The 13,840-nt window shown below is 41.9% G+C and overlaps 1 protein-coding gene across 5 annotated transcripts in view; it reads left to right on the forward strand.

The window, feature by feature from the left end:
• Positions 1–11,819, forward strand: part of CEP128 (centrosomal protein 128) — a 170,737-nt gene extending 158,918 nt beyond the window's left edge. For all 5 annotated transcript variants that reach the window (XM_066607607.1, XM_066607612.1, XM_066607609.1 and 2 more), the window contains one exon: positions 11,269–11,819. In XM_066607607.1, the coding sequence (XP_066463704.1) occupies positions 11,269–11,354 (86 nt within the window). In that variant the 3' untranslated portion in view covers positions 11,355–11,819. The remainder of the gene's footprint in view (positions 1–11,268) is intronic.
• The last annotated feature ends 2,021 nt before the right edge of the window (positions 11,820–13,840 follow it).

The raw sequence follows: 13,840 nt of genomic DNA on the forward strand, positions 1-13,840 counted from the left end.
GCCTGCGCTATCGCACAGGGGGAGCCAGCTGTAACTAGCAGCCAACCTTTGGCTGCAAAGCAGGGATTGGTGAATACACAGATCCCCGCTATTACCCCGTACATGCCGCAATCAATATGAATCGTGGTATGTAAAAGGTTCAAAGAGGGAACATGGTTCCTGTGTGACCTCATTAATTCTCCGCTATGTAACCTCGAAGGACCAATGGCTTGCCATGGCAACTGGATACCAGACAATAGCATCAGCGCCTGCCATGGCCTGTCATCGCTATTGTAAGAGATAATGCATTACAGTACAGAAGTACTGCAAGATATTATTAGAGTGATCATAGCTTTTCCGGTTAAAGTTCCCCGCAGGGACACTTAAAAAAAGTTTTTTTTGTTTTTTTTTCTCCACACTTTCCCCTCTGTATAATTATAATTATTGCATAATTAGTGCCAAAATAGGCCATGTCATTAAGGGGTTAAAGTATTTCTCTCTCCATATTTGTTACAATATTTTATTTCACATCTGCATATACTAATAGATACTATATATTATTACAGCATTCATATGAAAAGCCTACTTCTTATACTTTGGTTTAAATGTAGGATATCATGGCAAACAATAGGCTCCACACTTAGTTGCTCTACCTGTTCAACAAATCTCTGGTCATGGCTGCATGGGAAAGGACGTACCATGCTATTTGCAGTCCCAATGGTATGGAGGGAACCAAGTAATCATGTTACCGATTGCTACTTCTGCATGGTACCTCGACTTAAAGGAATGAGTAAGAAGAAATGAGTAAAGCCCCATTTATACACAAAGATGATCGCTCAAAAGATAGGATGATTGACAGTTTGAGTGATCATTTTGCATGAGCTGCTAATGGGGCATTAATGCCCATAAGCAGCGTATTACCTTCATTTGCATGTAAATAAGCCTACCTGAACTGTATGCAGAGAACAGCAGATGGTCTGTTATCTGCATACAGCCACTTTGTTCTGTCGCGGCACTGCAGCTGAATACAATGTTGTCAGCGCTCCTGTAGAGAATCGCAGTGTGCGGTCCCTGTTATCAGCTCTCCAGCCAAACCAATGGATTTTAAACTCAACAAAAAAACCAGCATTCGGTCGAAAAGCAAACAATGTTAGCATTTACACGCAACTATAATGGTTCATATGCCGTCGTTTGAGCAAATTTTTATGATAATTATTGCAGGTAAGAAGAAAAAAACAATTAACTAACCTAATATCCCACCTGCAATGTGGTCTGTCCTGCACAGCGAGGAAGTGGCCCAGTCCAGAATCCCCCTAAATGCACAATGGAGAGTGATGTAGATCAGGGGTCCCCAACTCCAGTCCTCAGGGACCACCAACAGGTCATGTTTTCAGTATATGCTTTGGTAAGAACACCTATGTAATCTCTGAGGCACTGACAATAATGACATCACCTGTGCAACACTGAGGAGATCCTGAAAACATGACCTGTTGGGGTCATGAGGACTGAAGTTGGGGAACACTGATGTAGATGAACCAGACATGAATGAATTGGCGGACCATCCTCCATTTATTGTGAACTTGTGTGAAATGTTTCTGAGGAACAACAAGAGGATAACACAGAACTCAATGATCTTATCAGGTGTCACCAATTGCCCAAGAATAAAGCAGAGCTATTGGCCTCCAAGTTGAAACAATGGAATCACCTTGCAGAAAATGTGGAAGTTCCCTATTTTTGCTGCCAGCACCAATTCTTCATGCCGTTCTAATAGCGTGCTCTCACTTTCTGTAATGACATCAGTGGTGTTCTGGCAGCTTTGGGCATCACATACAATCACAGTGAATGGCGTTTGTTTATAGATTCTTCAAACCTCAGGTTAAAGGCAGTGATTTTGCACAACGGCAACATGCTGCCTTCAGTTCCACTGGTATATGCGACTAAAGAAACAGTCATAGAAAACCTTCTTAGACTTATGCAATGTAAGAATCATCAGGAACGCTATGAAAAGCTAGCATTCCGGACCTAAGCATCATGAGTGGCATGTATATAGCTATGACTATAGTAGTGGGACTGCAGCAGGGCTCCATAAATGTTGTCTTATCTGTGTGAATGGGATAGTTGTAACAGATTAAATCACTACAAGAAGAACTGGTCTTGGCAATCATCACTTACACTACATTCTTCTGGCCTGGTGTATCATTACACTTGGCGTTCTTTCCTGTTTCCCTCTGCAACTTCCAAACAAGAACTAATCTCACATTTTCAATGTCATTTTCGTGTTCAGCATCCGAAAATTACATAAGATTAGTTAATCATGTCTCAGTTACAAAACCTGTGTTGAGCTCGTATACTTCTTAGTGACATTGGCTGCAAGTTTGGGGTTATTGTCCTGCTGCAGAATACATTTGGAGCCAACCGGATGCTTCTCTGATGATATTACCTGATGGATAAGTATCTGCCTGTATTTCTCAGCATTGAGGACACCATTAATCCTGACCGAATCCCCAACTCCATTTGCCAAAATGCCTGCAGACACTCATCGCACGGCTCTCCAGCCCTTTGGGGAACAAACTGTTTTCTGTTACAGCCAAATATTTCAAATTCTCCATTTGATTCCTCAATCCAGAACACCTGCTGCTATTTTTCTGCATACCAGTTCCTGTGTGTCTTGTTGCTGTTCTCAGTCTTGGCGTTATGACCTGTGACATGAAACTGTCTTCCACAACCTCACCTTTGTAGCAGAGTTTGGCTGCTCCTCACCTAATTTTAAGCCTCCTACACAGCTTTATCTATTTCTGTTAATGACTATTTCAACCTACATGAAAATGATGATCATTATCACCCGTTTGGTATAACTGGTTAATCATACACCTGACAGTAATCCTACAAAATCCCTGATTGTGTGCAAGTGTACCTAGATAATTAGATGCTGTTTTCAAGGCAAAGGCTAGTCACACCAAATATTGATTTTTTTAGATTTCTCTTCTTCTCATTCACTAATTGACAAGGATAAACCATCAACTATTCTATTTTTTGAAAGCATTCAGATTTTGTCACATTTTTTGCACACCTGCCAAAAAACTTTGCATAATTCTGTAGAGCTAGAAGAAAGGCCATCCCAAGATGGTGGCTGTAATCTAAAATATATATGCATGCTTAATAAGATCATTTATTTTATCCTTAGTGCATCTAATTAAAAAAAAAATCTCAGTAAATAACATTGCAATGAAGTTTGTTGTACAGGGTGACCACGGAAAATTGGTCGGGCACCACACTCCCATGAAAGCTGTGTAAAAGAAAATCTGTGAGTGTTGCCCAAAACAACCAATCACAGCACCGCTTCCATGTTTTCTCAGCAGTATATGAAGTGAAAGCTGCACTGTGATTGGTTGCCATAGGCTAAGACAGACTTAGTCATCTTTCAGAAGAGTGCAGTGTCGGGGTGCTTTTCTGTGGCCCACCTTGTAGATGCTATGGTGATCATGAGTGAGTGTGAGGCAAAGGGTGTAGTATATAATGCATAGACATGAGTGCAGAGTTGTTTTGATAAACTGCAGCACATCAGGCTTAGAGATATATATTAAATATCATATAAGATGGATGTGTATTTATAGTAATGCAAAATTGAGAGTTATCATGGCAGAGACAAAATATTAGTATGGCCCTTATACTGCATCTTTAATGAGCAACATTTATCGTACTTGATGATATTCAGTACTTATACCGGTAGTTCCACCTCTGATTTTAGGTTTGACAACCGGGAAAGCAAGTTGACTTCTAGAGGTATAACCAGGAGACAGTGAGATTATGACCCTGTTGTATGGAGCTCCAGCAAGAGCACATCTGGAATATGCCTCGCCTATAACATAGAATCAGTTAAAAGATGGTCTAGAAGAATGGTTGAAGGTCTTAAATAACTCCGCATAGCCTTGAGGAACGAAGAGAAATCTGGGGGAAATTAACTTTTTAACATATGTAAAGGTTTTGTTCAACAAGATTTAGGAGGGAAGAGCGGGAAACGCCAAAAAAAGGGGCGCAATCTGAAGTTATTTGGAGGGAAAGATTAGAAGCAATGTCAGAAAAGATTAATTCATTGAAAAAGTAGTAGATGCTTGGAACGAGCAGATGTGGTTGGAAAATCAACTGTGAAGTTGAACCTGCTAATATTCCTATACAATAAGGCCTACATATTACGTGTGTGAACAATACGCAACACTAAACCTCCATTTATTTCAATGGGGCTTCTCACACTAGCGTTTTTGCAAAATCGCACACGGCATGTCCTATTTTTGGTGTTTTCGTGTGGATTTCATGCACTAAATCATCCATGTAAAGGAATGGGGTGTGTACAAAAAAAACGCAGTAAATGCGCAAATGCATGAGTAGTACTGTGTTTTTATGCAGTTTCTACCCCACCGGGAGGGGATAAATTTGTGAATTATAAGCTTGCTGGCCTGCATTGTTACTGTGCAAAAATAAGCAGTAAAAATAAATGCACACAAGAATGCAGGTCTGTATACAGAACATTGCTACGTAAAAACACAGCATTTTTACATACACCTGTGCGAGAGTGGCCACATTGACAAAAAACAATGCACCCATAAAGAAATGTGAGATTGCTGCAAAACTCGGCATGCACTTATGTTTCAGGCAGATATGTAGATGATTTAACACCGGAGGCCTGAAAAGTACTCTCCACCCCCACCCCACCCATCCCAACTGCACTATAACAAGGCTCTCAGAGGATGTGTAGTGTACCTCTTGAGAGACTGACTGCTAGACATGCCTCTATGGCGCATTCAAAGACATTTTGCCCGGTGAAAGGCTTTGAGTTGGGCGTATCATTGGAATGAGGGGAGCAGGATGGTTGTTTCGATGAATTGTGTAACAGCTTGATCAGAACAGCCTCAATGGCAGACTGTGTTGGGAGCGCAGGTTACGTGAGGGCATTCACACAAAGCGAACAGGCTCTGGCTGCCCCTAACAGACCACCAGTAGAGAGGACCGACAAGTACGAGCAGATCCAACAGTTTTGTTGTCCACCATCCAGACAGGGGTGGCATCTTCATTACAGAACCCCAATTTACAAGCATTTGGCAGAAGGGCATTTAGTGTCTCAGCACCCTTTACGTGTCCTTCCATGAACACCCGAACACCGTCACCTTCGTTTGCAGTGGTGTCATGAATGAGAAACCTGGACTGTCGTGGACTCTAACATGTCATCGGCTCCTACACAGAACCTGGAATCATTGTTAAAGACGATATGGTTTGAGTATGGTGAGCGCTTCAATCCTGCCTTTGCTGTGGAGTCATCCGCTGCCCCAACTGCTGGTGTGATGGTCAAGGTGGCTATCTCATACGACACCTTGTAGTTATCGAGGGACACTACCAGCGGAGTGTTGCCTCTCATGGCAGGGCTTCCAGCAGACCTTTTCAACAGAATAATGCTCGCCCACACACAGCAAGCGTTATCCAGAAATGCCTTCGCCAGGTTGCCACACTTCCTTGGATTGCTTGGTCAGCACATTTACTACTGATTGAGCATTTATGGGACCCGCTCGGACACCAACTTCAGCAGCATACAAGCGTGCAAGAACTAAAGGCCCAGTTGCAACATCTGTGGGCAAGTCTGCCACAGGATAACATACAAAGCCCTTATGTCCCCATGCCTGGCCATATCTCATCATGTATCATGCTAGAGTCAGCCCAACATGGCAATAGAGCACTGATTCTTAACCTAGGTTTGGCAGAAGTCAATACTTATGCCGTTTGCGACAACGTCTCTTTGTGAGCAATCCTTTTTGAGAATGGTAGACATAAAAATGAAGAAAATGAACAGACTTTGTTGCAAAAATGATAGGAGAGTGGCACTTGCCACGGTGAAGCCGTGCATTTCTGAACTGGTTCTGAAAGGCAACAGCAAGTCACATTGATTTGCAGTAAATATTCATTGAGTTTGTTGTGTACAGCTGATGCGCGGTTCATGATGTGCACTAATAAAACATATACCTACGTTTTGAATTTGAAAAAAAATCCTATTTTATTTCTCCAATTACGAAGGATTTGGTGAATGCACGCATGAAACTTGCGGGGGTCAGTTCCTCCACCAAGGTTAAGGGCCGCTGCACCAGAGCTTCCTTTTCAATTATACAGTTCTCCACAATAAACTTATCCTTCTGTTGTAACATTATAACCTCTCACATATATCACAGCAGATGTTTACATACAAAGTTTACTTTGATTCCAACAACTCTGTCTCGGTGCATTAGGCCGAATGCAGACGGCCGGGTCAGATTCCAACTGCGAGATTCTCACAGCGGGATGCGACCCGTGACCCGCGGCTTCGCTTTGCAGATGTGCCGACTGGCAATGCCGGACCGGCACGTCAGCGCAAGGCTCGCACTGAAATAGGACATGCCGAGCGAGTTTTCTGCAATCAAAATCGCGGCTGTCTGCATAGGATTGCACAAAACAATGCAATCCTATGGCAGCGTGCAATGACGTAAATTCCACGCAAAATCTTACCAAGGAATTTCCGTCCGTGTGCATTCGGCCTAAGTTTGTTTTTTGCCAATGCATACATGTTGATAAAAGGAAAATATTATAAAGGCAATCAGGCTATTCATTGCAGGATTTGCTGCTGCTAATGGCTACTTAATGCAAACAGAGCGACTGTGGGAGCGCAGCGACGTGCGCTTGATTGCAAGTGTGGTTATTTTAGGTGTGTGACTTAAAACCTGTTGACTTTAACATCGGGAAAACTTTAGAAGAGTCACCTATCAATTTACTGTGATTTTTTTTTTTTTTTTTCTTGTACAAATTACTTGATTTCATTCTGTACCTTCACCTTTTAGAATATGCTCCATGATTCACAATTCTGTTTAGTAATGTACATCTTGTTCCATTTATGCAGTCCTGGAGTAGGCGTTAGAGGATGTATACTGCCGTTCAAGATGTGAGCATGTTGTGCGACTGAAAGTCCAGATCTTGGCTCTAAATGAGCTTCCAAGACTGAGATCCATTGACAACATGGGAAGGAATTTGCTGCTCATTGAATAGTCATTCACTGAGGCAGATGTGGATGGTAGCATGAGAGTGCAGGATGATCAGGCAACTAGCGTGCCAGGGAGGCTAGTCCTCAATTGACACACCCCAACAAGTTTGCAAAGGTGGCAGATGTGGGGGGTGCCATTACAGGATTAGCTCTGCTGCAGCACAACATGGCCTCTGACTGCTTCGGGGAGCATATTATCAATTTCTACAACACATTTGCCGTATTCAGCAATTCCAGCAACCAGATTGGTTCTCATTCACAATTCCAGCAACCTGATTGGTTGTTTGGGTTGGCTGATTCAACCTGATTGGTTGTTAGGGCAGAAGTGTTGCAAAAATTGATAATATGCCTATGGGGATGTCTGCTCCAGAAAGAAAGGAAAAAGGAGTGCAGAGCAGGCTAGACAGGTCCTGGTAGTGGGAGGCTCCGTTATTAGTGGAACAGATAGGGCAATCTGCCACAAAGACCGGAATAGTCAAACATCCCAGTGTGTTGTCTTCCTGGTACTAGAGTTCAAAACAATGCAGATAAGGTTGTCAAATTACTGGGAGGGGCTAGTGAGAATCCAATGGTCATGGCACACACTGGCACCAATGACAAAGCTAGAGATAGGTAGAAGTTCCTTAAAAACAATTTTGGGGAACTAGGATGCAAGCTTAGGGCAAGAACTTCTAAAAGTAGTATTTTCTGAAATACTACCTGTACCATGTGCCACACCACAAAGGCAGCGGGTGTAGGAGGGAGGTTCCTGGAAAATTGGGATGACTTTTCTGTTAGCTACTTGGTTCTACTATAGGAATAGGCTCCATGTGCTAGGGAAAAATATGGTGTCGTTGTGCAGTATTCAGAAGGGCCTGCAGAGGGTGCTAAACGGGCATTCTGATACCTGCAAAAAGAAATAGCCAAAAATTTGCCAAAGAGAGCAAAGCTAACATTTAAACTGTTCTTCAACTATATAAATAGCAAAAAGATTAAAACTACAAATAATTAGGGGGAAAAAGTAGCGGGTGATGAGAAGAAAGCGAATCTGTTAAATATTTTTTGGGGCAGTATATTCACTCAGGAAAATGAAATGACAGGTGAAATGCAGAGTGATAAAGTAAACTCTCCATTAAAATGTCACTAGTCAAACCAGGGAAGAAGTGCAGAGCCGCCTTAAATAGATTAAAATAGACAAATCAGTCGGGTCACAATGGCATATACCCCCTGGTTCTAAGGGAATTACGTAATATGACAGACAGACCATTGTCTATTATACTTAAGCACTCTATAGTGATGAATTCCACTGGATTGGTGCATAGCAAATGTGGTGCCAGTATTCAAAAAAGGGTTGAAAAGTGAATCCAGAAATCATAGGCAGATAAGTCTTACTGCTATTGTGAGGAAATGTTTGAAGGGTTTCCAGAAGATGCCATCTTGGAGTACCTCAAGGAAAATAGCTGTTTAATGCCTCTTTAACACATTATGATTCTCATTTGCGTAAGCTGGTGATTTCATCAATAGCTCGTCCACACTCTGGCAGTGTGTTTAGACTGCACAATTCTCATTCTGATATGAACCACTGAACAAGCAGTGTTTAAACTGCCCGACAAGTGAACGAGCCAGTGCTGGGTGAAACGGAACGACAAGCGAAAATCTCCTGATTCGGCGTTGGCAGTGTTTAAACTGAATGATTACTATTCAGTTTCGCTCATTTGAACAATTTTTTGAATGATAATCGTTCAGTCTAAGGGCACTTTTATATTCCATATCTGCTTGAGTTTATGAGGGGTCACTTTGGGCAAACCAATCCGATAGGCTACGAGGAGTTAAGTTCTAGGCTGGACCAGGGAGAGTCCTTGTATCTTGTATGTATCTTTTTTCCAAAGCGTTTGATACTGTGCCGCATAAAAGGTTGGTATATAAAAGGAGAATGCTTGGTGCGGGCGAGAATGTGTAAGTGGGTAATTAACTGGTCAGTGATAGAAAGCAGAGGGTGGTTATGAATGGTACAAACTCTGATGGGTCACTTTTACTAGTTGGGTACCATAGGGGGCAGTACTGGGTCCTATTCTTCTTAATAAATAAACGGCATTGTGAAGGGATTGTATAGTAAAATATCATTATTTACAGATTGTGCAAAACTATGTAATGTAATTAACAAAGATGACAGTATACAGTTGCAAATGGATCTAGAGAAGTTGGAGGCTTGGGTAGAAAAGTGGCAAATAAGGTTTAACACTGATAAATGTAAGGTTATGCACATGGCCTGGGGAAATACATGTCACCATTACACACTAAATGGGAAAATAAAGGACTTGAGGATATTAATTAAAGGGGTATTTCGATTGTAGGTCATAGATCGGTGAGGTTTTGACCACTGGGACTCCCCACAATCCTGAGAATGGTGGTCCCAGAGCATGGTTTTTCCTCTTTACAAGTCACTGGTCATACCACACATGGAATATTGTGGACAGTTTTGTGCATCGGTATTCAAGGAGGACATACCAGAGTTTGAGTGGGTACAAAGGCGGGCAACTAAAGTAATAAATTGAATGTACAGACTACAATACCCAGAGAGGTTATCAAAGTTGGGGTTATTCACTTTAGAAAAAAGACGGCTGAGGGGGACCTAATAACTATGTATAAATAAATCAGCAGCCAATACAGAGATTTTGTCCAGGATCAATCTATACCCAGGACTGTGACTGTAACAAGGGGACGTCCTCTATGTCTAGAGGGAAGAAGGTTTCTACATCAACATAGAACAGGGTTCTTTACTGCAAGAGCAGTGAGACTATGAAACACTCTGCCTGAGGACATGGTAATGGTGGACTCGCTAAAAGAGTTCAAAAGGGGCCTGGGATACCTTTCTTGAGTGTAGCATTATTACATGTTCTATACACTGATTACTTCAGCATCTAGGGAGTTATTCTGATGACCAGATTGGAGATGGGAAGGAATTTTTTCTTTTTACTCTAAAATGAGGAGGAAAATTGTTTCTATCGCATGAGGTTTTTTACAAATTTATTTTGGATCAAGATTAGAGGGTAATAGGCTTTTTTTCAGTGTTCTACATCGTTACTATGTTAGATGAACCATGTGGTGTGGATTCTAGTTTTACATGACTGTGTATATTGATAGAATAAACACTACCCATTATCCATCATCAAAGATGGAGCTGTAAGAACTGAATGTTGCTTGAAAAAAACATCATTGGAGAAACAACCATGCGTCGTAGAGGCAAGTAGAGATATCTCTCATCGGTCTTACATAAAACACTAAACGATCATTGCAATAAGAACACTTACTCTCTAATAGGTTGGTCCATCTTTATGGGTAATCACGGCTTTCAGATGTCGTAGAAGAGATTCCATAAAGTGGGGAACATCCTCCATACCCAACTCAACCCAAGCCCGCTGCAACAGTTCTGGCAGTTGGCACATCTTACAGCCCTTTCCAGCATATCCCAAACATGGTCAATGAGGTTACAGCCCATAAAGATATGGATGCAGATGGTCAGCCAACAGGTCCCTGTAGTGTTCACCATTAAAGGATTGTGGTATGATGGCCAAAAGTCCTAGGCCATGCAAGGAAAAAACACTCCCCAGACCATGAGATTGTCACTATTGGCCTATTGAACTTCATGGGATATGGCTCCTTCATGTTTGTCAGATACAGACCCAGCCATCGATATGGTTCAGCTGGAAGCGGGACTTGTCACTTCAGATGACCACCTGCCATGTGTCCAAGGTCCACTACCTTCTTTCCTTTCATTCTTTGGTTAGTGAACCGCAATAAATATAAGATACGACACATGGTCATTGTGGAGATTTTGTCTAGCTTTGCCTCCCGACACTTAGTTTATAATTTTTTTTTACATACACATATATATATTTTAGCAAATGTAAATAAATTTACTGAAAATTGCTTTCTCCTGCACACGAGCGGAAATCAATTTTAAGAGGAAAATCGCAGCATTTTCTATTTTTCAGTGGATTCCGCGCAGACTGCTTCCATTAAAGTCAAAAAATGTGTACGGCGCACGTCCGACGGCTCGCTGTGCGGATCATCCGCAGTACAGAAAAGAAGAAGAAAATCATGTACACATGGGTTCCGGCTGGGCACGGTTGAATTCAGCTACAGGCTCCGGCATGCAGAATCCAACCCGATAATGTGCAGCCGGCCTTAGTGAGAAGTTCTGCATCTTTCTACTATTCCTTTAAATTTATCATTATTGCCATTTCTTGTTTCAGCGCCTGTAAAAAGAGGGCAATCTCCAACTTTTGAGATTATGAAGGATCACACATTGGGCATCGCACGAAGCGAAGCTGCCTCCTGAAAGCCAGATGATTGAAACCAACAATTCCTCCCCTGATCACTGACTGCTGGCTCCAGTCTGGTTGCTGTGTCATTCTTGGGGTCACTGAGCTTTTATTATAAATGTTTTAATATAGAATCTGTACCTCCTTCCTTACAGCCGCTGGTCCATCTTCTACCTGTAGTACAACCATCTAGGGAAGGCTTGGAGCAGGGCTCAGCCAACTGGATATTCTGCATCTTCCCTAATATATTTTTTTATTGCACCACTGTGTCCGTTTCTGCAGAGGCCCTGAACTGCCCACATCGGGCAAGGGGTGCAGCTTTAGCGCCTCACCCCAGGACATTCACCTATGGCCACTTTATCACGCGTTTTTCTACTTATCGACTTGATGTGAAATGCTGCTAATATTAAATATAAATACAGTTTATTAAATTCATTGGGATTGCTTTAAATTATGTATTTGCATCAATAAAATCATTTATAAACGTGTCAAATTTCACACTGAAATACTTTAATCAGCAAATGTTTGTAATTTCAGTTTCTTTAGGCTAAAGCTACACAACTTTTCATGGAACACGTCATGAAGCTCTAGATGGACCTGTGGTCCCGCGATGTTATATCCTAGTGTAAATGGATGCAGTTGGAGTTCGTCTTGCAATTTACTGAGACTTTAGAATAGCCAGAAATTCATCAACTGTGGATTCCTCGCTCTTGTTGGGTTATGCCAACTTGTGCGTCATAATGCAGCCGTACTCACTTACATTAGGGTGCCACATAGTAGATCTAGATTGTGATCTTTGGCCACACATTGTGCAGCTAAAGTCACCATGTAGCACTAGCCTAAAAATTTATCTCATGTTTTGTTTTTTTTCTGCTGATTGCGACTGAAAGTTAAATGTGGCTCACCAGATCCATAAGGTCAGGAACTTCTGGTCTAGTCTAAGTTTATACTACCTCTTAGTTGGCTTAGCTTTACATCAGTTTGTAAATAAAATAAATCTTATTTGTATAGCGCCAACTTATTCCGCAGGGCTTTCAGGTAATTATTATTTATTACCCCCACCCCCCCACCCCACCAAGCTGGGTTCTCAGTTTCACTTTCAGGCCACCGCCCCTGTTCCCATGCAGCTACGCTGAAAAAAAAAAAGGGTCTAAAACACATTATAAATGTATGCAAGAGCGATCTGAACGCTGGTGCATTTTGAATAGTAAATATGCTCCAATATATCATTGCGATATTCCATAAATTTACAAATGTAAGCCCTCACACTCTTCAGGCAAGATGCTGCTGCTGACCATCAGAGCAAACTCGTACATTAATTCAGAGGTGGTGATTAGTGTTGAGCGATTAATGACCGTGAATCGGTATGGCTGATTCTGACTCACATTGATATTAATGGAAGTAAAAATCTACTTCAAAAACATATACATCTCCTTCCTCCTTTCAGGTCCCCTTTCCCCCGCCTTTCCCTTCCTCTTCTATGAATGTGGCTCATTCTATGAGTGTTGCCTTTCACTGCTAGGGTCCAGAGTTCAAATCCTTTCAAGGATAATATCTGCAGGACTTTGACCAACATCACCATCTGGATAAGTTTTTTAATTTGAACCTACAACTCCAGCACTTCAAAGCAGCAGTGCTACGGTAAGAACTGAGCCATACCTTTGCCTGTTGTGCTCTGGACGAGAAAAGCAACAACAAGAATAAACAAATTCATTGCAATGTTGCCCTTGGTCAGATTTGAACCTACCGACTCCAGCACTGCTAACAACCGAGCCACCACACTTATCATGATGGATGAGAACTAGTACTACAAGGTGATGGTGCTAGCCACTGAGCCACCAAGCTTCTTCCTTCTGCTGCTTCTCCAGCGGAGGAGAAAAATAAAAAGGGAAAAGTTTTTTCCTAATACTCCTTCACTTTCTTCTTTTTCACCTTCACCAAAGGAAGTGAACAAAGAGGAAGAACAAGCATGGTGGCCCAGTCATTTGCACTGTTGCCTTGCTGGAGATCCAGGTTCAAATCTGTCCAATGCCAACACTTAGAAGATAAAAAATACATCTCTGTGTTTATTCTTCCTGTTCTCTGGATCAAAAAGCACAGGTGTGGTGACTCAGTGTTTTGCATTTCTTCCTTAGGCAGTTTTCACATAGCCGAGAAAATTGTGCAATATGAATACAAAACACTTTTTTTTTTTTTTTAAATTCTGTCATACTCGTAAGCGATTCAGTGCAGGGAAAAATGTTGGCATGTCCTATCTTTGGGCATGCCCTCGCATTGCCCATTGTTTTCAAGGGACCGGAACAACATTGCATGACGATGTGAGGTTCATCCATTGAAAACAATGGGAAACACTCACCCATGTGAAATTAGCCTTACAGAGCTGGAGTTCTAGAATCAACTCTGACCATAGGCAACAGCTGGATGAGTCTTTTTTATCTTCTCTTTGGGTTTGTTCTTGTTGCCTTTCTCCTCCATAGTGGAATTGACTAGTGTGGTGGCTCAG

The sequence above is a fragment of the Eleutherodactylus coqui genome, chromosome 6 (assembly GCF_035609145.1).
Source record: "Eleutherodactylus coqui strain aEleCoq1 chromosome 6, aEleCoq1.hap1, whole genome shotgun sequence".
In the NCBI taxonomy this organism is placed as follows: Eukaryota; Metazoa; Chordata; class Amphibia; order Anura; family Eleutherodactylidae; genus Eleutherodactylus; species Eleutherodactylus coqui.